This window comes from Pelobates fuscus, chromosome 13, assembly GCF_036172605.1.
Source record: "Pelobates fuscus isolate aPelFus1 chromosome 13, aPelFus1.pri, whole genome shotgun sequence".
NCBI classification, from domain to species: Eukaryota; Metazoa; Chordata; class Amphibia; order Anura; family Pelobatidae; genus Pelobates; species Pelobates fuscus.
Window position 1 is genome coordinate 14,898,460 of NC_086329.1, and position 27,988 is coordinate 14,926,447.

Genomic DNA, 27,988 nt, shown 5'->3' on the forward strand with positions numbered 1-27,988 from the left:
GACATCAAATCCATGCTGTAATGATGTATCGGGGACTCAGGAGCTCTAACAAATGTTTCCAGCATCTTTTCTGGATCCATACTATCAAGGGTCTAGCATCCCTGTGAGATGGGATACAGAGATATTCTAATTCAGATAAATGTATCCATCATATTATTTCAGGCATGTTCGCATAACACTGGAAACAAATGTTTTTTTCTGTTTCTCAGAATTCCTCACTATATTTAATACCAAATAATTTAAGATAGAGATGAGGCCAAAATGAGACACCAAACTTGCTTGAACACGGTTAGGATTATTTACTAAAGTGAGTATTCAAAGTGAATTCAATCTAAATTTTTAAATTTGAGGCCAGAGTAGGCAAACATATAGAAATTTTTAATTTGACCTTAAATTTGAAATTCACTACGATACTACACACTATTCACTAAGTGTTATGTTATTTTCTTCATAATGTACAGGCAGTTTGGTCAGGAAGTAAAACGATGAAAGCTTAACCACAATCTGCCATTTCTTGGGATTTTTAGGGTGGAACTCGACACATCTGTCTTTAGTGGTTTGTCGAAAACTTTAAAAGAACTTCTGTTTAAGCTCATATATAGTTAGATTAACCTTCGATCCTAAGTCACTTGGCTTATATCAACACTATATAAATAGTGAAACTAAGTTTAAGGTCCAATGTTGACTCGTTTGGCACTCCTTATAACTGCAATGAAAGCCTCCTGAGACAAGATTCCAGCTAAGACAATGCGTGGTCTGGCCATAGCTCACTATTTAAGCTGCGAGACGTAGAAAATTCAGCAACTTTCGAAGTAAGTAGAACTCATTTTCATAATTTGGAATTGATTTTTTTTGCGCCAGGATTGCCCTTTTAGTAATACAACAGATCGTGTCACAACCACTGACATTTTATTAAAGACACTAAAATGCGGAGGGTTTAGGAAGTGGTTAAAAGATTAACGTTGACAGAACAATGTCACGGAAGATGAATTCAGATAAGAGAAAACCACATTTGTCTAACTTCTGCTGACATATATAAAACAATACATACTCTAAAACACTACCTGCCTGGATCTCAGAGAAGATTAAAATCTCACAGGGCCCGAGGCAGTTTACCAGTTTGGAGCTCCCCTTCATCCTTCATATAGGGATGCCTTATAAGGCCAAGCAGATTTATGGTTCTGGGGTCCCTGACTTAACCCTGGACCCTAGGTGACAGCCTAGGGGGTGTAGGCATGCTACCAGTTTGGTGCTCCCCTTCATTCTACATATAGGGATGGTTAATAAGGCCAAGCAGATTTATGGTTCTGGAGTCCCTGACTTATCCCTGGACCCTAGGTGACAGCCTAGGGGGTGTAGGCATGCTACCAGTTTGGAGCTCCCCCATTCATTCTTCATATAGGGATGGTTAATAAGGCCAAGCAGATTTATGTTTCTGGGGTCCCTGACTTATCCCTGGACCCTAGATAACAGCCTAATGGGCGTAGGCATGCTACCAGTTTGGTGCTCCCCTTAATCCTTCATATGGGGATGGTTAATAAGGCCAAGCAGATTTACGGTTCTGGGGTCCCTGACTTATCCCTGGACCCTAGATGACAGCCTAGGGTCACCTAATAATTGATCCTTCTCTGCTGGAGCTAACACTGTGTTTCTTGCTGTTACTCAAGTGAGTAAAAGCTTCCAGTAATGAAAGGTTTATATGTTAATAAGACCTATAGTGCAAAAATACGCAATCTGAGATAGTATGAAAATAATATCCTGATTGACAGCCACAAATAAAGCACAAATATTCGGCTACTTACTTTTATCCCTCCTCAGGTGGTCTCCCACTTCCAATAGGAAGATAAACTAGCGTGGGAAACTAAATCTAAGAAGAAAGTTTCATGATCTCCCCATTCTCATAGACTGCTTCTCAATAAAATAAATGGAAAAGAGGAGTGAATGGAAGCCATTGTTGGAGTCCTTTCACAAGAAAGAACCCATTCCCTTTTCTTTTTTAAGCAAATGAGAAGGTAAGGATACACCAGGGCAATCTACTGTATGGATATACAGCAGAATTTAGCCTTACTGCTACTGCTGATCAGATTTTTATCATTTATAGGATGTGAGTAGCATTCCCACTGATACCAATAAGAGAACCGAGATTGGCTGGGGGAATGCAGTAGCCAAAACTACAGAATCTGGTCATTTGTAAATGCTCAGCTCTTGGAAGATAGGGCATCGCGTAAAACTGATGTGAAGCCTTATCCAAGTGAAAGTTGTACTTGGATGTGGGAATACGATAAAAGCTGTGGATGAAATGGAGGGACAAAGACGGGTTGCATTTGCAAATGATAAATTAAATACACTGCAGGGTATACAGGAAGACAGTATAAGGAAAAAATGACAAATGACCGTTCAGAATGGAAAAAGTTAATATAAAAAAATAATAATAATAGACTAGTTAACATGAGCTGAAATGTTTTAAGTTAATGAAAAGGGTGTGTAGAAAATATGGGGAATATCGAGTTCATAACATTGTCTTTTGATACAGAAAAATACAAACGAGGAGAAGAGTGCAAATCGAAAAAGTGCAAAAGGTGAACCTTGGGAAATGGAACTACAGCTGAGTAAGATAGTGAGGATGACGATGAGTCAGAGCACGAGATGTTAAAATAGAGACGTTAAAAATAGAGCAAGGAAATAATTAGTGTCACCTGTGGGGTTGTGAAGTTTTTGAAGAAGCACATGGTCCACAGAGTCAAAAATGTTAACAGAGACTAGTGACTTGTGGACCTGGCAAACGTAAATGATTAGCTACATTGGTTAAAGCATATTGTGTAGTGCGACAGGAACCAGGAAGGGGGCCACATAGAGAATGTGATTCTTAAATATCATGTATCCAAGATTACTTCAGTTGGAAGGAGAAGGAATGTAAATGTGAGCAGAATTAGACTTAGGGCCTAAGTTTTCCATTTAACTTTTCACCTCAAGTCACTGTTTATGGAACACACCCACACTGAATATAAATATATAAAGCTTTTACAGCCCACCGGAATCTACCCTACATGTGGACCTGCAGCTTTACAGGACCTAGCAGATACACTGATCACTGACAGGTGAAGTGAATAACATTGATTATATTGTTACAATGGCACCTGTCAAGGGGTGAAATATATTAGGCAGGAAGTGAACAAACAGTTCTTAAATTTCATGTGATGGAAGCAGGAAAAATGGGCAAGCGAAAAGACCTGAGTGGATTGACAAGGGCCAAGTAGTGATGACTAGACGCTTGGTGAGAGCATCTCCAAAATGGCAAGTCTTCTAGGGTGTTTCCAGTATGCAGTGGTTAGTACCTACCACAATTGGTAGGAAGGAAAACCAGTGAACTTGCATCGGGGTCGTGGGCACCCAAGGCTCATTGATGCATGTGGGGGCAAAGGTTAGTCGGTCACGCAGAAGAGCTACTGTAATAGAAAGGTGTCAGAACACACAGTGCATCACAGTTTGCTGTGTACGGGGCTGTGTAGCCACAGACTGGTCAAAGTGCCCATGATAACATCTTGAAATAGCAGTGTGATCACCGTGGACCCCCACGCTGTAAGAGACTATTGTGAAGTATCAGGTCGATACTGTGGCCCAACATGCAGAATTAAGTAAAACACAGAAACAATAGAAATATAAATGAACATATTACCGGGCCTTAGAATGGCCAGATTTAATGCTGAAAGTATAGTCAGCAATAAGCCGAGATCAGGAACACAGACAGAAGCATAAACGAATAGACAAAGCCGAAAGGTCAAGGATAACAGAAATACAGATAGTCGGGAACTAGCCAAGGTCAAATAACCAGAAGATAAATACAAAGATCGTGCTCTCGGAAAACCAACTAGTGGGAACCACAACAGGGCAATGCAAAACAGTAATAGCAGGTCTAAATAACCCTAAACTTTATTTAATTGGCTAACATGGGTCAAATGATTCCAAAACTTGCGTGCGCATCGATGACGTGGTGATACATGCAAATTCGCGTGACCTTTATCATGGCCGGAGGAGGGGGTTACTTAGCCGGCGTCCATTAGAACGGTGCACTCGCGGTGGTTGCATTGCAGGAGGAGCTGGCTGTGATCCGCCGCGACTGAGGTAAGCGTTTGATATTAGTAACGTGACTGCCCTGATTGAGCATGGTCACATGTGCTCAATTAGCTATTACAGAGAGCCAGTAGACAAGAATAGGGAGATCTGGAGCTGAATAGCCGCCACAGGGCCTGCTCCAGGATTTCCTATGGGGAGGGTCTAATGCGCTTGCTGCGCATGTGTCCCCCGAGGCGGGGGGGAGGGGGCCCAGAGTATACTATAGTATTAGGAATACAACATTGTAGTAACACGAGAATTCAAAATAAAATCGGCTGATGTCAGAGGGACGAGCAGAGAGCATGACGAGCAGAGAGCATGCGTGTAGTTCGGCAGAGAAAGACATGTACACCGTGAATATATGGGAATCTTGGCTTTTTTTAAGCCTGATTTGCGAGTCTCATAAAAGACATAGGAGGTTGAATACTTTGCAAATAACCCTTCAAACCCCAGCACTCAAACCCTAAACCTGAAAATAAACCTTAATTCTATGTTGAACTCATCTTAAAAACTAAGCACCTTCTGTACCACCATTACTAAATTTAACTAATCTCTAGCCCTAAATTCAATAATCCTAAATCACCCCATGTACCCATATGCGAAATTTAACCCCACTATAACCCTAAACTCAATAATCCTAGAAAGCCTTTATATTCAATTCACATTCAGACAATATATTAAACGCAAAAAAGACACACATACAGTACATACAGTTATTTATATGCAGTTATCAAATATGAATGTCTTTTTAGATTTTTAGGACTGCAATGTCAAGTTAATAAATGCATTATACTTATGTCGTTTATCTTTTATGGGGGGCTGGGGAGCAGGTGTCAATTGTTGTGCTTACGGGCACCAGACATGTATCCGGCCCTGGCTATATATAGAAACACACACACATTCACACACTTTCTCTATACAAATACATGTCTACATTCACACACAAGCACAGCACACAAATACAACCCTGCAGGGATGTGCAAATGGCAGATATACAGCTGGTTAAGCATTATGAGAGTTGTTTGACAGTTGAGATCTTCCCTTTTGTCAACCCTGGGGGAGATCAACATTTTTTTTTTGCACCAGCATCCTCTCCAGGTTAGTTCTGCAACTTTAAATAGTGTTATTTTTGCTATCCTGGACAGGGGGCACGTAATCGTTAGTGAATTATCCTCTACACTTCATAAAACAAGTCATTACTGGAAACAGTTTCTTCTATGAATTTTCCAGTCAGAGTAAGAACTTTTGTAACAGTTTTTCTCTTACTTCAATTGAACAGAAAAAAACCTCATCACACTTGATGAATAACACAGATAAAGGCATCTAGCTCAAACGTTACAAAATTACTGTAAAGGAAAGTACAGTCCTTTTTTTTTTTTTTCTTCTTGCTAAATTGAACGACATTGTTTTACTTACTGGGCTTCCTGTTTAGCAGACTATCGGTTACACGATAAAATGCTCTAAAAGAAATCAGAAAATATTACACCTTAATGAGGTAGGTTCGTTTTCTGAAATATTTCAGTGTACTTATGCGTATATTGTTTATGTAGGAATTATTTATTATTTAATTCTCAAAGTCTTTCATAGCGTTAGTCCTTTCTAACTCTCCATAGCACATGGGGAGACAAAACGTGTATCTCTGCGATACATAGTATACATGATTTAATGTCATATAAAATAATCTCCCGTGTGAAAAATAAGGGGAGCCATGGTATTTCTTTTCTTTCTCAATCGAGCATGAAACGAATTCTATTTCTTTATAATGTGGATGTATGATGACTGCTTTATGGACTGTATATAATATTTAAGTATTTTAGTACTCCAATTAAAACATTTATATTTGGGGCAGTGCTATCTTCCTATTCCATTGCAGTATATATTTGTGTCTATTTAAGGTCTGTAATCTCTGTAGTTTAAAATAGTTTATGCTTATTAATGATATTGTTTTACTTGTAGAAGATCAATTTAATATTTTCCAAAGTACCAAAGTTGACTTTTAGTCTCCTTTAAAAAAAAAAAAAACAATCTGTACGTTTTAGTGTATTTAACTTTTTCCACTAAACGTAAAACAAAGTTATTGTGCTTAGTTTAAAGAAAACATTAAATGTGTAAACCAACCCCCCACTCCCTGCATTATTGTTGTTCCTTTGTTAATATCTGGTTTCACTCCTAAACATCTTCTTTTGAAAAATGGCTTCAGTATAAACATTTTAATAAGGGAAAGTTAAGAAAGGCCCCAGATAAAATGATGTATTCATTGTACCTAATACAATTTGAGTTGTTTTTAGAGAGAAATCTAGATGGAAAGGTATAAAAATATACCAAAATATATTCACTTATAAAATAATAAAACCTTTCAAATATTATAGGTGAGAGTTTAATTTTCTATATAAAGGTAGAAAGCTGGTATATCAAAAAAATAAACCAGAAAACAGAGGGAGAGAAAAGTACTGGTAAGGTTAGGAAATACCTTTTAATAGAGGCATTGAAAAATTAAGTGTAAGAATAGACTAAACGATGGTTTGTAGAGTAAAGAAGTGTAAAAATAGAAGAAGCTTGGGAAGGTACTAATCGGAGCAGAGAACAAAATAAAGAATTAGATTTTTAATGCAAATGGAACGATAAGGTGGTCTAATTAGTATTAGCATTTTTTATATAGAGCCAACATTTTCCGCAGCACTTTACAATGATAGAAAAGGGATATCTGACAACAAATAATTGACATACAGAATATTAAAGAGAACCTGTGGAAAGAGCATGAAATGTAATCTATACATTGTGCTAGCAGTTCTGTATTATATATATAGGGAGAAAAAGAGGTTTAAATATAGGTTTTTCTCCCATCTGTCAAAATGTATTTGGCGCACCGCAAACAACTGCAAACAGTCCATTTGCACAACCGCAAACTCCCCATTTGCACAAGGTTGGATACCAAGCTAGCCATGTCCCGTTCCTTGTCCTCACTGATGTCATTGAAGGTCTCTTCCTCCACCCAGCCACGTACAACACCAAGGGTCCCCGAAAGGTGACAACAAGCCCCCTGTATTTTTTTTTTTTTAAATGTACACTACTGTTACACCAGATATGAGTTGCACTGGTGTGACACTGTGCCCTGGCAGGCCCTGAAACGCACACGTGTGAAGGAAACTGACTGCTATTATATTACAGTCAAAAAAGTTTTTTTTTTTTTTTTTTTTAATGCAAGCTATTGTGACACCAGATATGAGTGGTGGCACTGGGACCACCTTAAAAATATTGGATATCGCTAAAAATCATGATCACTATATACTTTCTCTACAAACCTCTAAAACGAACCAAACTACTCATCCATCCACTATACCACTTTATCCCACCTAGAACTAGTGCCCAGTTAAAATACTTGACTCTTACTTACCCACACTCAGTCATGCCACACACATTTCACCACTACTCTCACTGAATCCCTCTGACTACGGCTAAATTCATCTTCTACATCAGAACACTACTCCTAAGATTGGGTTGTATCCATGTCTCGGTCTTTCATTTAGAATAGGGGCAGCTTCGGTCTCCTTCAACACTGACACTCCAGTGCATATTATTAAAAGATTGGGCAGATGGAAATCCTCAGTCTACAACCGATATATTCCTCATCCCGAGAAAGAAATGAGGAAAGCTTTTAAAAGTTTGGCTTTGTAAATTTGATGCAATAAGTGTGTTTTTCTTTAATACCTTTTCACCCTCTTTGCATGGACCTGATTTACATATATTACTAATATGTTTCTGAACATATATATTATATTATTCACTCACTCACTCACTCTCTGGGCCGGCCTAAGACATCATGCTGCCTAGGTCCAACGATAAATGACTATGGGGGATAATGTATAATAAACACAGGTTACTGGCTATGGGGGGGATAATGTATAATAAACACAGGTTACTGGCTATGGGGGGGATAATGTATAATAAACACAGGTTACTGGCTATGGGAGGGATAATGTATAATAAACACAGGTTACTGGCTATGTCAGGATAATGTATAATAAACACAGGTTACTGGCTATGGGGGGATAATGTATAATAAACACAGGTTACTGGCTATGGGGGGATAATGTATAATAAACACAGGTTACTGGCTATGGGGGGATAATGTATAATAAACACAGGTTACTGGCTATGGGAGGATAATGTATAATAAACACAGGTTACTGGCTATGGGGGGATAATGTATAATAAACACAGGTTACTGGCTATGGGGTATAATGTGTAATAAACACAGGTTACTGGCTATGGAGGATAATGTATAATAAACACAAAAAAAAAGAATACAAAAAAAAAAGAATGCAGCTTCAGAATGAATCTAAATTGTATGCTGTCTAGGAGGTGGGAGGGTCTGGGAGGGAGGGTCTGCTGCTGATTGGCTGGATTGTGTCTGCTGACTGTGAGGTACAGGGTCAAAGTTTACTCAATGATGACGAATAGGGGGCGGACCGAACATTGCATATGTTCACCATCCGTGGCGAACGCAAACATGCTATGTTCGCCAGGAACTATTTGCCAGCGAACCATTCAGGACATCACTACTCTTTACCCATAGCAACCATAGAGCATGTCCAGTGGGTGCTATGTTAACTCCCTAGGCTAGGGAATATAAGAACGGTCACTCCAGTCGGTTACTCCATTCAGATGCCGGCAGGCTGGCAACAAAGTCATCGTGTCGGCATCATGGTGGAGGTTTGCCCTGCTTGAAACATCTCCAAGCAGGACAAATGAGTAAAGACCGCCGAGGAGAGCTGGCGGGATGGAGGTGGGGGTGACCTCTGAGAGGAAATCGCAGTGGAGGAGCAGAGGGTCAGGTAAGTGCCTGACAGATTCCCTTTAACAGAGATTAGACCCTGCTCAAACAAGGTTACACTCTATGAGGATGTGAAGTAGGCAGATATATGTCATTAGTTGTCTTGCCGGGGACACTTACAGGTGAAGAGGTCTGACCAAGATTCAAACCTGTCTTTCATCTACCATCCAAACCAATGTTTCAAGGTGGAACCCCTAATTGTTTGCTTATCTATAAATGCAGAGGTTATTGGAAACCCTAAAGAGGGAATCCATAGGTTTGTGGTGATTTGAAACCGAATTTGCAAAATTAATGCCAAAATAGTCGCGTTGGAACATACATCTCCGTCTAAATAAAATCGGGATTTTTCTTTCCTTAGATGACTAGTTTGACTCAAAACTAGTAACTTTGTTGTCAACATGGCACAAATCACAGTTTTGACTCTACTTATGTCAGCATTGATATTATAAATGTGTATTTTAAAAAATTGCAAGAATGGTGAAAATATACCAACAGCTTAAAATGCTCTCTCTAGGAATATATGTGAAAGTATTAAATTGTAGATCAGTTTTAAGATGCCATTCAATACAATGTTTACATCAGATCACTCTCCTAGTGTCAGGATCGGGACAGGGATCCAACACGCAGAGTACAAACAGTAGCCAGATACGTATACCGGACCTTAGAATGGCCGGACTAACGTAAGTAGTACAGTAGAGAATAGTCAAAGACAAGCCGAGGTCGAGGGTAACAGAAGACAGGTAAGCGATAGACAAGCCGAATCAAGGGTAACAGAGATAAGCAGAATAGAGCAAACAAGCCGGGTCAAAACCAAAAGGGATAACTAGAAAATACGAGCACTGAGTGACTAGAACAAGCTAGAACCACGACAGAGCAATGAGCTAATGAAAGAAGCACTGTTAAATGCCCTGTTCAGATAAGTAGACACACCTCCGTCGAGTCCTGATTGGTCCTGAACCAATTGAGTGACAGGTCGTTCCGGGTTGACGTCCTGACGTCGACCTCCGGGCGTCATGCTATAAAAGGGAGTCACTCCCTCGCGGCCGGCTTTGCATGACCGGATGGACCGCGAGGAAGAGGGAAATCCGGCCGTCCGGATGGATGAACGACTAAGTCTCTACCTCTCTCGGAGGTAGAGACCTCAGGTACCCTGACAGTACCCCCCCTCTCAGATACGCCCACCGGGCAGAAGTAACCAGGACGAGAAGGGAAGCGAGAGTGAAATGCCCTGCGGAGACGGGGAGCATGAACATCCTCCTGAGGTACCCAACTTCTCTCCTCAGGACCATATCCTCTCCAATCGACCAGATATTGTACTTTCCCCCGGGAGATTTGAGAATCAACGATGGAATTGACCTCATACTCCTCCTGACCCTCCACCTGAACAGAGCGAGGAGGGGCGATCGTGGAGGAGAATCTGTTACAAACTAGTGGTTTCAGCAACGAAACATGGAACGAGTTAGGAATGCGTAAGGTAGTAGGCAAAGCTAGACGATACGCAACTGGGTTAATTTGAGCCAACACCCTGTAAGGTCCAATATACCGGGGAGCGAACTTCATGGAAGGCACTTTTAACCGAATGTTTCTAGTACTCAGCCATACTCTATCGCCTGGAACAAACACCGGTGCTGCCCTTCTACGTTTGTCAGCGTGTTTTTTCACCAGCATAGAATTGTGCAGAAGAATTTGTCGAGTCTGGTCCCACAACTTCTTCAAATTGGCAACATGGACATCAACCGACGGTACCCCTTGGGAAGAAGACTCCGAAGGAAGAATGGAAGGATGAAAGCCATAATTCATGAAGAAGGGGCTAGAATGCGTAGAATCACAAACGAGATTGTTGTGTGCAAACTCCACCCAAGGAATCAAACCGACCCAATCGTCCTGGTGTTCAGAAACGAAACAACGTAGATATTGTTCAACCTTTTGGTTGGTGCGTTCAGCAGCTCCATTGGACTGAGGATGGTAGGCAGAAGAAAAATTCAATTTGATGCCCAGTTGAGAGCAGAAGGATTTCCAAAAACGGGAAACAAATTGGGAACCTCTGTCCGATACAATTTGGGAAGGTATCCCATGTAAACGGAAGACCTCCCTAGCGAATATCTCTGCTAATTCGGGCGAAGATGGAAGTTTAGGTAAGGGAATGAAGTGAGCCATCTTAGTAAATCTGTCCACCACAGTGAGGATGACAGTCTGCTTTTTAGAGATAGGCAAATCAACAATGAAGTCCATAGCCAAACAGGACCATGGCTTTTCAGGAACCTCTAGAGGGTGCAGAAATCCGCATGGGAGCGAATGAGGTAGCTTAGTCTTGGTACAAACTTCACACGCCCCGATGAATTCTTTAATATCATTACGTAAATCAGGCCACCAGAAATCTTTAGAGATCAAAGCATACGTCTTGCGAATGCCAGGATGCCCAGCCACCTTGCTGTTATGGAAACAGCGTAACACTTCTAGTTGGAGAGTGGCGGGAACGAAGTGTCGATCCCCAGGAGTCTGTTTGGGCGCAAGATGCTGTAATTTCATGATCTCAGTAAGCAACGGAGAGTGAATCCTGAGATTCGTGTTAGCGATGATGTTACCCTTAGGAACTATCGAGGAAAGGACTGGCTCAGTTATAGTGAACGGTTCATATTGACGAGACAAAGCATCGGCTTTAGAGTTCTTAGAACCAGGTCTGTAAGTAAGTACATAATTAAAGTGAGTAAGGAACAAGGACCAACGAGCTTGTCTGGCGGACAGGCGCTTAGCCTCCCCAATATAAGACAAGTTCTTATGATCCGTTAAAATAGTAACAGGGTGTAATGTCCCTTCTAGTAAATGTCTCCACTCCTTTAAAGCCTTAATGACCGCTAACAGTTCCCTATCACCGATGTCATATCTGCTTTCAGGCCCAGATAATTTCTTAGAGAAGAACCCACAAGGGTGTAACGGTTTGTCCACCCCTAACCTTTGAGACAGAACAGCACCAACTCCCGTCTCAGAGGCATCGACCTCGAGTAAGAACGGCAGAGTCGTATCAGGGTGGACTAGAATGGGAGCAGAGGCAAAAAGTTCTTTGAGAGTCTTGAACGCAACAAGAGCCTCCGTAGACCAAGTCTTAGTATCAGCCCCTTGTTTGGTCATATTGGTAATAGGCGAGATGATAGAAGAGTATCCCTTAATGAAGCGCCTATAATAGTTGGAAAAACCAATAAACCTCTGAATAGCCTTGAGTCCTTTAGGCAACGGCCAATCTAAAATAGACTGGAGTTTGTCAGGGTCCATTTTAAAGGCTTCCCCAGAAATCACGTAACCAAGAAAGTCTATCTGCGACTGGTCAAAGCTGCATTTCTCCAATTTACAGTATAGACCATGTTGCAGAAGTTTGTGTAGTACCTTTCTGACTTGTCTATGGTGAGTCTCAATCTCCCTAGAGTGTATCAGTATGTCGTCCAGGTAGACAATAACACAATCATGTTGAAACTCCCTAAGTACCTCATTAATCAAATCCTGAAATACTGCAGGAGCATTGCAAAGTCCAAATGGCATAACTGTGTATTCATAATGGCCATACCGAGTATTGAACGCCGTCATCCACTCGTGTCCATGCTGGATTCTCACCAAATTATATGCCCCTCTGAGATCTAATTTGGTGAAGATTTTGGAGCCCTTAAGACGATCAAACAACTCGGTAATCAATGGGATAGGATAGGCATTTCTGATAGTTATTTTATTCAAACCTCGGTAATCAATACAAGGCCTCAGCGTGCCATCCTTCTTTTTAACGAAGAAAAACCCAGCCCCGGCAGGAGAAGAAGACCTCCTAATGAATCCTTTCTCTAAATTCTCACGGATATATTCCTCTAGAACAGAGTTCTCCTGAACAGATAAAGGATATACATTACCCCTCGGAGGCATAGTACCAGGTAGAAGCTTAATTTTACAATCAAATGGCCTGTGTGGAGGTAATGAATCGGCATTCTTCTTGTCGAATACTGCCTTTAAGTCTTGGTACAGGGGCGGTATCTGTCTCTCAGTGGACTGAGTAGAACTACCTGGTGTATTAATATTGGCCAATGGAGAAACCCTGCGTAAACACTTCTCCTGGCAGCTCAGACCCCACGAGAGTATCTCCCCTAATTCCCAATCGATAATAGTGTTATGTCTCTTCAACCATGGATACCCCAGAACTATGGGAACAGAAGGGGACGAAATGAGCATGAGAGATAAATTCTCCACGTGTAGGATACCAACATTTAAGTTAATGGGTATGGTCTCACGAAAGATAACGGGGTCCAGTAATGGTCTACCATCTATGGCCTCAACGGCCAAGGGTGTCTCCCTTAACTGGGATGGGATATTGTGTCTAGTAGCAAAGGTTTGGTCGATAAAATTCTCAGCAGCTCCGGAATCTATCAAGGCCATAGCCCTTACCACTTCTTTCTCCCAGGTTAAGGAAACTGGTAGCAGAAGCCTGTGATCTTTATAATTAGGAGTAGAGGACAAAATAGAAACACCCAAGGACTGTCCTCTAGAGAAACTTAGGTGCGAGCGTTTCCCGGTCGGTTAGGACAGTTCGAGAGTAAATGACCTCTGGCTCCACAGTACATACATAACCCCTCCTTTCTCCTGTACTGTCTCTCCTCCTCAGAGAGGCGGGTATAGCCTACCTGCATAGGTTCAGGGAGCAATGAGACCGTGGAGTCAGGACTTGGAAATGCGGGAGCTAACCTAAAGGAAGGTCTCCGGTTCCTCTCTCGAGTGTTCTGTCTCTCTCTTAAACGTTCATCTATACGAGAAATGAACGAAATTAAATCCTCTAAATTATTAGGAAGTTCTCTAGTAGCAACCTCGTCAAGGATTACATCTGATAGCCCATTCAAAAATACGTCCATATACGCCTGCTCATTCCACTTGACCTCTGACGCCAGAGACCTGAACTCTAGTGCATAATCCACAAGTGTTCGGTTCTCCTGTCTCAGGCGTAACAGTAATCTGGCTGCATTAACCTTTCTACCTGGAGGGTCAAAAGTTCTTCTAAAAGCAGCTACAAATGCGTTATAGTTATATACTAACGGGTTATCGTTCTCCCACAGTGGATTGGCCCATCTCAGAGCCTTCTCAATGAGTAAGGTGATAATAAATCCCACCTTTGCCCTATCCGTAGGATAGGAGCGAGGTTGCAATTCAAAGTGGATACTAATTTGGTTTAAAAAACCACGACACTTTTCAGGAGCACCACCATAACGTACTGGTGGGGTAATGCGAGAAGAAGCACCTACAGTGGCTACCTCTAGGCCTGAACCTACAGGAGAGATAGGAGTAGTACGTAACTCTTCTGGTGGATTATTGGCACGAGATAATAACGCCTGTAGTGCTAGCGCCATCTGATCCATTCTGTGATCCATGGCTTCAAACCTAGGATCAGGAGAACCAAGCTGACTGTTTGTACTTGCAGGATCCATTGGCCCTGTCGTAATGTCAGGATCGGGACAGGGATCCAACACGCAGAGTACAAACAGTAACCAGATACGTATACCGGACCTTAGAATGGCCGGACTAACGTAAGTAGTACAGTAGAGAATAGTCAAAGACAAGCCGAGGTCGAGGGTAACAGAAGACAGGTAAGCGATAGACAAGCCGAATCAAGGGTAACAGAGATAAGCAGAATAGAGCAAACAAGCCGGGTCAAAACCAAAAGGGATAACTAGAAAATACGAGCACTGAGTGACTAGAACAAGCTAGAACCACGACAGGGCAATGAGCTAATGAAAGAAGCACTGTTAAATGCCCTGTTCAGATAAGTAGACACACCTCCGTCGAGTCCTGATTGGTCCTGAACCAATTGAGTGACAGGTCGTTCCAGGTTGACGTCCTGACGTCGACCTCCGGGCGTCATGCTATAAAAGGGAGTCACTCCCTCGCGGCCGGCTTTGCATGACCGGATGGACCACGAGGAAGAGGGAAATCCGGCCGTCCGGATGGATGAACGACTAAGTCTCTACCTCTCTCGGAGGTAGAGACCTCAGGTACCCTGACACCTAGCTACTGCTGTATTTTCAACAGCAATGCTTGAGTGGTGATGCATCACTGATCAAGTGTGATGCATGAGAGTAACATAATTCATCTATTAAAGAGACATCCGAAACACCTAAAGCACTCTTGCTTGCTAAAATTCTATATGTGTGAAGAGAGTGTCTTCACTTTACAATGAAGCCTTCTGGCTGTCAATCAGATAGCAGGTCCTGTTACTTCCTGGTTTGGTAAGCTCAGTGGAGCTAAACTGAAGAGGCAGCAATTGCCCAGAGCACCTGCCTTACAAAGACTTCTCATTGAGCTGCACTGGGAAGCCTGTGATTGGACAGCCACAGAAAGTCTGGGAGGGGTTAGAAGGGGAGGGTTTGCAAGCTGTTTTAGATATAACCCCAATGAAAGACGTGCAAATTTGAATGCATGCATGTTTTCATTGGGGATATAGCTGTTAAATAGGGATGTATTTATTGTTTTGTATTTGTGAAGTAAAGTATCTCTTTAAGGGGTTAGACACTCCAAAAGCCAACTGGTATCCATAGAACCTTTCTCAAATCTTGTTGCACACATTTATTGCTGTTATATGTGCATCGAGCAGACGATGAATGTGAGATTAACTGTCCTAATTGATGTAAGTAGCGAGGCTTAGGTAGCGGAAATGCTTTCTCTGCCTCTTCTAACATTTATCATAGTAATATTAATAGGGTTATTTACTAAAGTGAAACTCAATGTGAATTTTAAATGTAAAAGGGCCACTATAGTAACCAAGATAACTTTAGCTTAAGGAATCAGTTTTTGTGTACAGATCATGCCCCTGAAGTTTCACTGCTCAAATCTCTGCCATTTAGGAGTTAAATCACTTTTGTTTCTGTTTATGCAGCCCTTGTCTACCCCCCCCCCCCTCCCCGGCTGTGACGGACACAGCCGCACAATAACAAAATGGTTTCATTTTCAATTAGATGTAACTTTAATCACATGCAGGAGACTCCTGCAGCGTCTAGCAAGATATTAACAGAGAAGGAGATAAGAAATTATACAATAAACAGAATATGCAATAAAGGAAGTCTAAACTAGATGACTAGACATGTGCAATTCGTTTCAGTCCGAATATGAATTCGGACGAATTTCGGGCAATTCGGACATTCGGGTACTTCCGAATGTCCGAAGTGCCGAATTGCCGAGGTCCCGAAGTTCCGAAATTACCGAATTTCCGAAGTGTCAAAGTGCCGAAGTACAGTATTGACTAAGTACTAATATACTTACCCAGTGAAAGAAGAAGAATGTTACATTGTATACAATTTTAAATAAAAAGTATACAAAAATAGCCAGGATTCAGCTGTAAGCATGTGCAACACTTACAACAATCAAGTAACATACATTCATATAAAATGTAAGTTACTTAGCCAGTCAATGTAATGACAGGAATGAATAAGTAGATAACTCCCTAATTCCCACGGTATTAGGGAGCTATCTACTAAAAGGCTGAAAGACCTAAATTGGTCTTTCAGCCAAATTTACTAATACTAAGTAAAGATTACTTAGTATTAGTAAATTTTTCCCCTACTCGCTATACTGTGAGTAGGGGCATGTCTATTAAACAGTGAGCAGCCTGTGGCTGCTCACTGTTAAAAAAAAAATGGTCCCCCCTCCCGAACCCCCACCTGCGACGCGCGAATGGGGGCTTTTAAACTAAAAACCCCTAATGTCCTCCCCCCTGGCCCACACTACTGAGCGGTGGGTGGGGGCCCTAAATTGGAATAAGGGGGGGGGCAGCGTGGGAAAGTTCTTTGGAATTTTCCAATACTGTGTAATTTGACTCATAACACTCTGATTGGTGGATTAAATAACCAGAGAGTTATGAGTCAAATTACACAGCGTGGGAAAATTCCAAAGAACTTTCCCACGCTGTGTAAAATGACACAGAGCACTCTGATTGGTGGATTTCAAACCAACCAGAGTGCTGTGACAGGTAAATCTACTTACTTACTCAGGGGTGGGGGCCAGGAGGGAGGACATTAGGTCCCCCCCATCATTTTACTTTAGGGCCCCCACCCGCCGCTCAGGGGTGAGGGGCCAGGGGGCAATAGGTCCCCCCTTTAGTTTAAAAGCCCCCACTCGCGCATCGTTGGTGGGGACTCGGGAGAGGTGACCCAATTTCACTGTTTACTAGACATGCCCCTACTCGCGGTATAGCGAGTAGGGGCAAAATTTACTAATACTAAGTAATTTTCACTTAGTATTAGTAAATTTGGCTGAAATACCAATTTAGGTCTCTCAGCCTTTTGGTAGATAACTCCCTAATACCATGGGAATTAGGGAGTTATCTACTAAGCGGCTGCAAGAGAAGTCCCGAAATGCCGAAGTTCCGAAATTCAGAAGTGTCGAAGTGCCGAATTGCGAAAGTACCAAATTTCGGAATGCCGAACCGAACCGAAAATTTTCCCCACATGCCTATAGATGACTCTTTACAGGAAGTGTTAGGAAGGCTGTGTAAGTCACATGCAAGGAGGAGTGACTTGGAATGCATAAATAAAGTGATTTAACTCCTAAATGGCAGAAAATGTAACAGTGAGATTACAGGGGCATGATATGTACACCAAAACTGTTTCATTTAGCTAGTTGTTTTAGTGTCTCTTTAAAGAGAGAGTAGCCAAACTGAAAGCATAGCTGCATTAGAGAATTGTTCAATTTTGGCTATTTTGACGTTAAATTTGAAATTCACTTTGAATTCACCTTAAATTCTCACTTTAGTAAATAACCCTGTAAGACAGGGGTGGGGAACCTTCGGCCCTCCAGATCTTTTGGACTACATCTCCCTTGATGCATTGCCAGCATTATGGCTGTAAGAGCATTAAGGGAAATGTAGTGCAGAACATCTGGAGGGCCGAAGGTTCCCAAACTCCTGTCTTACGGGGTTATTTACTAAAGTGAGAATTTAACGTGAATTTAAAGCGGCTGTAAGACAAAGTGGCCAATTTTTCTTAAATATTGTCAAGTTAAACAGAAGAAAAATATACAGTTGTTTTCTTTCGTGATGACATTTGGAGAAAAGTAGAGACATCAGCAATATTTGTTTTTCCTTTTTTTTAGCCTACAGACAGTTTTGTGAAATTAAAGCTATCACATGATCTAAGAAATGCTTAGTAACTTCAACATTTTACATGGAATAAATTCACTCACAGTCTCAGTTGTAACAAGATAATTGTATCTGATAAGCTATTGATGTGGACTGGATTGATGTCAGCTTAGTACATAGGCACGTGTAGAACAAATTCCACAAAACTACAGTCAAAAACAGAAAATAAACACTGCAAATGTTTCGGAGAAAACAGCCACTACAGATCACTTACAGCAGTGTTTGTTAAAGGGACACTATAGTGTCAGGAAAACCGCCTGGTTTTCCTGACACTATAGTACCCTGACGGTGCCCCCACCCTCAGGGTCCCCCTCCTGCGGCACTGAAGGGGTTAAAACCCCTTCAGCTACTCACCCTTATCCCCCGCCGGGCTCCCTTACCTCTCCTCCCCCGCCGACGTCATTATCCTTGTCTGACGTCACCGGCGCCGAATGCTTTTCAATGCTTCAAAGCTTCAATGCTTTTCAATGCTTTCCTATGGACGATCTGCACGATTGAGGCATAATATGCCACTATAGGCTGGCTTAACCCCAGATGTAAACATAGCAGTTTCTGAGAAACTGCTATGTTTACATCAGGCAGGGTTAACCCTAGAGGGACCTGACACCCAGACCACTTCATTGAGCTGAAGTGGTCTGGTTGACTATAGTGTCCATTTAAATATGTGAATGGAAGTTTACAAAACTTTACTATATGAACAGTTTTAGCACAGTTTGACATTTACTTGTGTGTCTGTTGGGGGCCTCTGCTGCATTCAGTCTTTTCAAGCAGAAAAAGATGGCAGCCAACATAGGCATTCATTCATCAGCACTTTCAACTAATGAATGAGTAGGAAGAGTTCTTCTATTGAACAAAACTGACATCTAGATGCTTCACCCGACGTCTGGCGGGACCCAATACAGATCTAAAATAGTTTGACAGATAATCCTGGGATAGCGCCTGGACTCTCCTGGCATCATGACTATTACAGTGGGCTGTAGTGGATATGATGCTTGGACGACCACTAGACTTGTTGCATATCTGCATGGAGTTGCTGAGTGGTGACAAGGTAGGGTAACAGGATATATTTTTTACCAAAGAGTCAGACCTCTCCTTGCAGTGCACACTCTGTTATATTCTTGTAGGTGCCATTGGCATAGTTCTCCAAACTCCAGTAACCCCAGTCGTCATGAAAGAATACCATATTAGGAGATTAGCGATATTTGCCATCAAGGCAGGTGTAAGGTTGCCGGGGGGTGAAGTGGACAATTGCCTCCAGTCCACATACATGCAGAGCGTTTTGACTGCAGCCTCACAGCTGTATAGGTATTTTTGCAGTCGTTTAATGTTAGGTCTTGTGGCTGCTGATCTCTTTGGCAGGACTGGGTATTTCCCAAAGGACTGCAGTGTCTGAGACTAACCGAGCTGCCAGACAATGAGGAGTATGTATGGTGTCTAGAGGCGTTTGTAAGTGGTCGCTGGATGAGATGAGACTGTGCTGTTTGTCCACTGCATCTTATAACAAGTAGTGCTTGAATTGCAATTCAGGTCCAGCAGGACGATTTTACTACACATTCCGTGTCTTGCCCACCTGTAGTTTCCAAGAGTCCTGAATTCTGTGGGAGAGTCCTGTGTTGGCATCCTTGTCACATTGTCTTAGGTGACACCAAAAAAATGCGCATGGTGAATGTGTTTAAACTGGCTGGTGCTGCACTAGGCAGGTATTCCAGGGCATTTCAGTAATATGTGAGTGCATCAGTAACATTCTATATATGGGTCTCCTGCTTGGCAGGCTTACTTGGCAGGTTGTCATGCTGGCAGCAGGCACACATACACACTGGGATACCATACATGTTAACTAGGGGAAATGTCACGCCTCTCACCTGACTGACCCTACATTAGCCAAAGTGTGAAAGTATGTCAGCCAAACTACTGAAATAGAGACCACAGACTATACCACTGCTTAAAATCTGCAAATTCTTGGTCAGTTTTCCAAAATTCCTTATTTAGTAAATAAACCTTGCTTGCACATTTAATTAAGAAAAAAAATCTTCATTAGAAACAACTGACTGGACGGGTAGGTGGATCGTTTAATTTGCACTTGCCCCCCCCCCAAGCTGAAAGTTGTCAGTTCATCGATGAGCTGATGATAGCGATCAATTTAATACATTAACCACTTGTTTTACTATAAATACTGCACTGTTTGTGATGTGTGTTAGCTTGACAAAGGATCTTAGACGTGGAAATGTTGCACTTTATACCTAAATAAATCCACATCTCCTAACGATGGAAGATATGGAATCAGGACAAGGTAGACGGGGTGCTCAGGGGGCATCACCAGTAACATGATCCACGTCACTGGCGATCCCTAAGATTGGTGACAGGCAATCTGATCAACCCCTGGCCTGCACTTGCTTTGTGCAACCCGCAGTTCACTGGTGTCCTCAGATGCAAGAAACCAGGGAATTGAAGGAGGACTGGGGGACAAGATCCCAAAATCGGGACTGTTGGGAAGCCTGATAAATTTACCTAGGATTATATGCAGTGGAATAATCTGAGCCTGGAGAGCATTCTGAACACATGCCTTTAGCCCATGCACAAACCCCCAGAGTGCCAGACTATCAAAGACCTTGCACAATTCATGGACCCTGCTTCACTCCTGCAGAACTATGCAAGCAGAAATACCAACACAGCCCCTGCAATTTTCATTTGTTAATTAATTAATCTATTGAAGGCTGAGGCTGTTATCAAATCATTTGCCAATTGCTGACTTCTTACCATGGGAGGGTGCCAGGGCATTCCATAACACCATAACCACTACAGTGTACTGTAGTAGTTATGATGTTTGAAGTCTTCCATTAAGATTTATACACATATATACATGTGTAACTAGGGCCGGTACTACCATAAGGCGGCACAGGCAGTGAGGGGCACAAAGATGTCTGGGTGATGGGGGCAGAGAGAACCCCTCTCCTGACGGTTACGTTCTGTAAAGATGCGGCCAAGTACTGTGAAGAGAGAAGTCTGGGCAACTTTAATTGGACAGCAATACCTGGTCACTGGTAGGACCCTTGCTTAACAAATAAAATAAATAGTAAGTGAGTGTGTGTAAGAGCTAGTGTCTTAGTGAGTGTGTGTGTGTGTGTGTGTGTAAGAGCCAGTGTCTTAGTGAGTGTGTGTGTGTGTGTGTGTGTAAGAGCCAGTGTCTTAGTGTGTATGTATGTATGTGTGTGTGTGTGTGTGTGTGTAAGAGCCAGTGTCTTAGTGTGTATGCATGTGTGTAAGTGCCAGTGTCTTAATGTGTGTAAGAGCCAGTGTCTTAGTGTGTATGTATGTATGTGTGTGTGTGTAAGAGCGAGTGTCTTAGTGTGTGTGTGTAAGAGCCAGTGTCTTAGTGTGTGTGTGTAAGAGCCAGTGTCTTAGTGTGTATGTGTGTGTGTGAGTAAGATCCAGTGAGTGCCTGTGTGTATATGGATTAATAAAACATCATTGAGAGTGAGTATGGGTCAGTAAGCAATAGTGTGTGTCGGAGAGTGTTTCCATTCAAATATATATATATTATACACACATACATATGCTAAAGAAAGGAGTAAGAGGTGGGTTAGAGAGAAAAGGGGGCAAAAGAGATAAGATACATCGAAGGGGGGAATAGACATTCAGAAGGGTGGTAAAAGACAAAAAGGGTTTAAGAGGCCACAAAAGGTGGGATATAAGCTCAAAAGCATGAAAAAAATGACAAACACGGGATACAAAATGTAAAAGAGGTAAAAAAAGAAACAAAAAGGCGGTATGATGCTCAAAAGAGGCAAAAGGGGTGTTAATAGACACACATGTTGTCACGAACGCACCCTACTTCAAGAGTGAGCGTGACGTAGTTGTGGTGGTGAAAGGGTTAAAGCTCACTATTTGTCTGCACTAGACCGTAAATAATGACAAAATCCCCCTTAGCACCACCCACACTTAAACATAATAATATAACTATTATTATTTTAACGCTGCCACCACCAAGACAATTTATAAATGGGGTCCCTTGGTCCCCCAGGTAAATCAATAATAACAACCCACCAAATATTACTTAGCACAATATCTATGTAATTGCAAAATACTAGATAGTCTCTTCAGGTAAAGTGATTCTTAACCAGACAAAAGCATAACTTAATAAATGAATGTTTATTACAAACAAAAATTAGTCACAGCGCATACAAAAAATATATGATAAACAAATTATTTACACCAACAACAGATAAAACCAAAAAGGATAAAATAACAGAAGTTCTAATTACTCACTTAGTTTTTCAAAGTAAAACTTCTGCCCCAAGCAAGTACACCAACACCCCTCCAAATCATTGGATACATACCCTGTGAATTATCAAGTCTTGCCCAGGGGTGGAGTTAAGGGATACCTATAGAAATAATGAGTGACCACCTCCTTTGTTCCAGACCAACGTCAATCCAAATGGAAACATTTGTCTCTAACGTCTCTTTTGTACCTGCCACAGAAATAATAATTGCATCTATGAATTTGTTATTATAATTCCATCCCATAGACACGTCGCACACCGCACCCACGATCCAATAGGACGGACATCACAATTCCTGCCACACGGTTTAAGTTGTGCAACTCATGTTTAGGCTTAATTAAAAGATTGGGCTTGTCCCATTCTAAATATAAAAAAATAGGCTAAATTATTATTAAGCTGTGGGTAAGTATTAATGTTCCAGTATCATATTCTCTTGAATATGATACTGGAACACATGGGTCTTCATGAAACTAATACCATTACCATATCAAAGGATCGAACTATCAATTGAGAGTTTCAGGCCATATGGTCAAAGTCAGTTAATTTACATTGAAACTAGACATACAGGTGGCTCAAGTGTAAAATGTCTCACCTTGCAGGGCCTTTGATAGTTCAGAAAGGCAATCCTTTTCACACCTTGCAGAAGCCCCTTGCTATCAAAATAGCAATTTCTCTCTGCCATTTGTCCTCTACCCAGGGATCAAATTATTGATGCATTACCCAAATTATATTAAAGAGCAATATTCCATAGTGTAATAATAAATTATGCACCCTTGTCTTGACACATGTGTACACAAATTCTGGGGGCGGCAAAATGCATTTCGCCTGTGTAAACAAACATCCAAAAATCCTTCCACCAGCCCTGTGTGTAACTATAACAGTGACAATATTAGGACCATGTTTGCAGTGAAATCTACTTAATAGTAAATTGCTCCTTTTTCTATTTATTAAAACGTGAAATGGATGTTTGTACCTATGGGAATTTGAAATGGTTTATACAAGTGAGACTGGATGGAAATGAACCTGCTTTCATATTACAGACTTAAAAGGAAGTAATCTAAATATGGTAACATTAAACAGAAACAAGGAACATTAATAGAGCACAGGGAAGTTCACAAGAAATACTTAAAAACTTTCCCATGGGTGGTTGTTTCTGATGATTAGTTGTGGGGGTTGTTAGAAATGATCTCCAAACAAAATTTAAATATTCACTTCCTATTGTGATAAAAAGCTATTACCATAACATTAGCTTGAAACAAAGTATGCATAAGTGGCTCAGAACACAGGATAAAATAAGTTCATTTATAGGTTGCTGTTCATAACTAAAAAAAAAACACATTTATGTAGATGCACACAATTTTATATTTTCTTTTCTTGGTTTGTTCTGTAGATAAATATTGAGCGAATACATTTTAGAGATAATATAGAATTCCTCGTGGAATATTAAAGGGACACTATAGTCACTAAAACATCTTTAGTCTAATGAAGCAGACTTTGTATATACATTTTGTTTCTGAAGTTCCACTGCTCAATTCTCTGCCATTTAGGAGTTAAATTACTTTTGATTCTGTTTATGCAACTATAGTCACTCATCCACGGGCTGTGACCGACACAGCATCCATGAAAACAAAATGGTTGAATTTTTAATCACTTTAAAAGTTTGTATCACCGGCTCTGTAAATTTAACTTTAATTACATACAGGAGGCTCCTGCAGGATCTAACAAGCTATTAACAGAGCAGGAGATAAGACATTCTAAATTAAACAGAATTTGCAGTAAAGGAAGTGTAAACATTAGATGACTCTGTACAGGAAGTGTTTTGGAAGGCTGTGTAAGTCACATGCAGGAAGCTGTGCCTAGGGCTGTATAAACAAAGTGATTTAAATCCTAAATGGCAGAGAATTGCGCAGTGAGACTGCAGGGGCATGATCTATACACCAAAACTGCTTCATTAAGCTAAAGTTGTTTTAATGACAATAATGTCCTCAAAGTTTAAAACTGGATGCTCTGAACCTGTTTACCTTAATAAGCCCAATAACTCTGCTTCAAACTAGGACACGGGGAGACCTGCGTCTCTCCAGCAACAATATTACACAAGATGATGGGGCCAATCACTATATAATCCTCTCAAGTCCTGGTGCATATTTACCTGTTGTGGTCTTTTATAGGTCCAAATAGCGTGATTATAGTGATTTGGCTGTCTCTTGCTATTACTTCTCTAGGTAACATTAAATCCAGCCATTCTAAGGGCCAGTGATACAATACTTACTAGCCAGCCACCACATGGAAAAAGTTAAAATAAATAAATAAAAAATAATATTGGGGGCCAACAAGACCACCATATTACTACAATGGAGTACCTCCATATGTCCTTACCTGCCATTAAGATGGGGGCATATCTACTAAACATTAAAAAATAGTGGCTGGGCAGACATTGCTGCCCAGCCGCTAGAATCAATATCCAGGTCTTGGGTATCAATGTCTAAGCCTTGATCATAGGCCATTGCTTATTTTCACTTCTAATTCGTCTCTGAACTTTGGACAGAATTGCATGTATTTTTTTGTTTTTGATTTTTTTTACAACACATTTGCTAGAAAGGCAGCCAGTTTGAAATGGTCATCGACTTAAATGCAACTTATCGGGCTCAATGTTTGTAGCTCTGGATAGCACTAATCTACACTAAGCCGCCATTTAGAACTTTGTAGTCAGTGGTTCATCAAGTCTTGTTGGTGGTCAGATTTGATGAGGGAAATTGGCTTTATTAACGTGTCCATAAATCTTATGCTTGACTGCTTAATATAAGATACATGGCCCTTTCTTGACAAATCAATAATATGCTGTCAAAACCATTGGAAAGGTGTGATTGTTTTTACATTATTAACCCCTTAAGGACCAAACTTCTGGAATAAAAGGGAATCATGACATGTCACACATGTCATGTGTCCTTAAGGGGTTAATAGTATAAGAAACCAAATTCATTCTGGGATGGAGAATTCTACTCACAGTATAATATTTAGTCAGTCAATACAAAATGCATGTGCTTTCGATATTTTTAACATTGTATATAAATGAAATGTGTCCTAACGTGAATTTTATGCTTTTTTATTTGTTCCTTTTTCCCTATTTTCGTTTACAGAACTTATAAATGAAACAGGAATTTGAACCAGGCAATTACAAATGTCAGAGATCAAAATGGCCAACGCATCGAACAATTCTACCGAACAATGTAACCCACCGTACAGTGAGAGTGAGCTAGCTGTAATTGCGATGTACAGTATTATCCTAGTGATTGGGTTACCAGCAAACATCTTAACAGCAGTTCTGACATTGATACAAATACGTAGAAAAAACGTATTGGCAGTTTATCTCTTCAGTCTTTCGATAAGTGAACTGATGTACTTGGGGACACTACCTCTCTGGATCCTCTATGTAAAGAATGGACACAACTGGATATGGGGTCCAATGGCTTGCAAAATTACAGGGTATATCTTTTTTAACAACATATACATCAGTATCTTCCTGCTGTGTTGCATATCAATTGACCGTTTTATAGCAGTGGAATTCTCCCTGGAATCCAGAGGAATTAGACGTCAAAGAGTTGCTATTTTGATCACTTGTATTCTATATGTGTTGGTAGGTTTGACGCACTCTCCAACATTCATATTTAATGACGGAGAAAAAGATGGCGATACCTGCTTTGAAAAGCTTCCAATGGACCCACTGATCGCTCGGTTTTATTTTGCCAGATTTGTAATTGGTTTTCTGATTCCTTTAGTAATCCTGATATTTACCAACTACACGATAAAAAGGCGAATTGAAACAAGCAGTAGCTTCACAGACCATCAGAAGACAAAAGTGAAGTGGCTAGCGAGGACCATAATAATTATATTTATGATTTGTTTTGCCCCGTATCACCTGGTGCTGCTTCTCAGGGCAATAATGTTTTCTTTGGATAACGCCAATTCCTGCAGCTTTGAAGAAGCGATTTTTACCACTTATTCTGCTTTTCTTTGCTTGGTCACAATGAATAGTGTGGCCGACCCCTTTATCTATGTTTTAGTCAGTGAAAATGTGAGGAAAGACATGTACAAAGCTCTACGAGGATGGAGGAGCCAGGTTTTCATTAATATCAAAAGTGACAACAGCACGCAACACAACATTCAGAATTCTACAGAACAACAGGCTGAAAAACAGACATCCACACAACTTATGAATTTTCCATAACTGTTTTAAAACCGAAAACAAAGTGCTATACGTTTTATTATGTATGTTCCCATGACAACTGATTGATTCAGCACATTATTATTATTAGATAAGAATTGCAAATACAATTATCCATTCAACAGTAAGCCTCAAATCTTTTAATCAGTCGGCAATATTTTCAATAAAAAAATGCTACTTTTAGCCATAAATCATCATGAATCAATAGATCTGACTAGACATTTAACATTAACGTTACAAGATAAATTCTCCCAGGGGTCTGACCTCAAAGGGATAGGTACCAAAATGATTGTGGTGAGGCCAAAAAACGCCACAACTCACCACAGTGCAAATATAAATTACCGTTATGCATCACCTGCTTATCTCAAGTTGGACTTTGAGGTGTCCTTCTTGGGCATAGAAACTTGAAAAATCATGTTTCCACAACTATCCCAGAGTTCCAAGCTTCACATGCAAATAAGCACAGACAGGCATTGTGTTTCAGACTTCATACTGCATTTCTGCAGATACCCTCAGCAATGGACACTGTTTTATACACAACTATTGATGGGATATGCTGTTGTACCGGCCATTAGTAAATCAAGCCATAGAATTATAAAAAGATAGAATGTGACGGCAGATAAGACCCATTCGGCCCATCTAGTCTGTTCAATTTTCTCAATACTTGCATTAGTCTCTCATATCTAGGATAGCCTTATGCCTATCCCACGCATGCTAAAACTCCCTCACTGTGTTAACCTCTACCACTTCAGCTGGAAGGCTATTTCATGTGTCCACTACTATCTCAGTAAATTAATAAACCTTTGCCCCTCTAATTTATTCCTCTTATGTCCTCTTGTTGTGGTAGTTTACCTTCTTTTAAATATAGTCTCCTCCTTTACTAAAAGCCCTTTGAATTTGACTACCCTTTTCAATGCATATAATCTCAAATGTTTCAAAAATATTTTTTTTATTTTGTGAGCTTACACACTGCTTCCTAAGAAAGTTTCATGTTAAGGCAAAGTGGTTCCATTAATTAATGTCATAATGTAGGTGTGAAATCAACATTCTCATTTAAAGGTTTCTGAGCCAAGAAATGTGTTGGGATTTAAAATGTTTATCAATAATTAAAATATAATTAAACAATTTGAGTGTCAGTAGAAAAAGTGACCCATTTCCTAACATTCTTCTCGCACTCAAATTGCTAATAATACAAATAAAAAAAGCAGAATTCGAAAAAGGTTATTGAAAAACTGCTTTTCTATGTACATTTATACAATATTTATATTTACACTATATTTGTTAAAGTGTAAATATTTATTTTTTACTTTATTTATTGCAGAGATTAATCAGGATATCTGTTGGGGTAAGGTTTGCTGTATTATTTATTTGTGTGCTAATAATTGTTT

At 40.7% G+C, this 27,988-nt stretch overlaps 1 protein-coding gene across 3 annotated transcripts; it reads left to right on the top strand.

Annotated features, from left to right (window-relative positions):
- Positions 1-696: 696 nt before the first annotated feature.
- GPR132 (G protein-coupled receptor 132) lies at positions 697-27,970 on the top strand. 3 transcript variants are annotated; one of them, XM_063440509.1, is made up of 2 exons: positions 697-812; positions 25,516-27,970. In XM_063440509.1, the coding sequence occupies exon 2, from the start codon at positions 25,557-25,559 to the stop codon at positions 26,601-26,603; it is 1,047 nt and encodes a 348-aa protein (XP_063296579.1). In that variant the 5' UTR covers positions 697-812; positions 25,516-25,556; the 3' UTR covers positions 26,604-27,970. The 3 variants fall into 3 exon arrangements, with proteins under 3 accessions (XP_063296579.1, XP_063296578.1, XP_063296580.1); XM_063440508.1 differs by lacking the exon at positions 697-812 and adding an exon at positions 5,267-5,608; XM_063440510.1 differs by lacking the exon at positions 697-812 and adding an exon at positions 5,283-5,348.
- Positions 27,971-27,988: the final 18 nt, after the last annotated feature.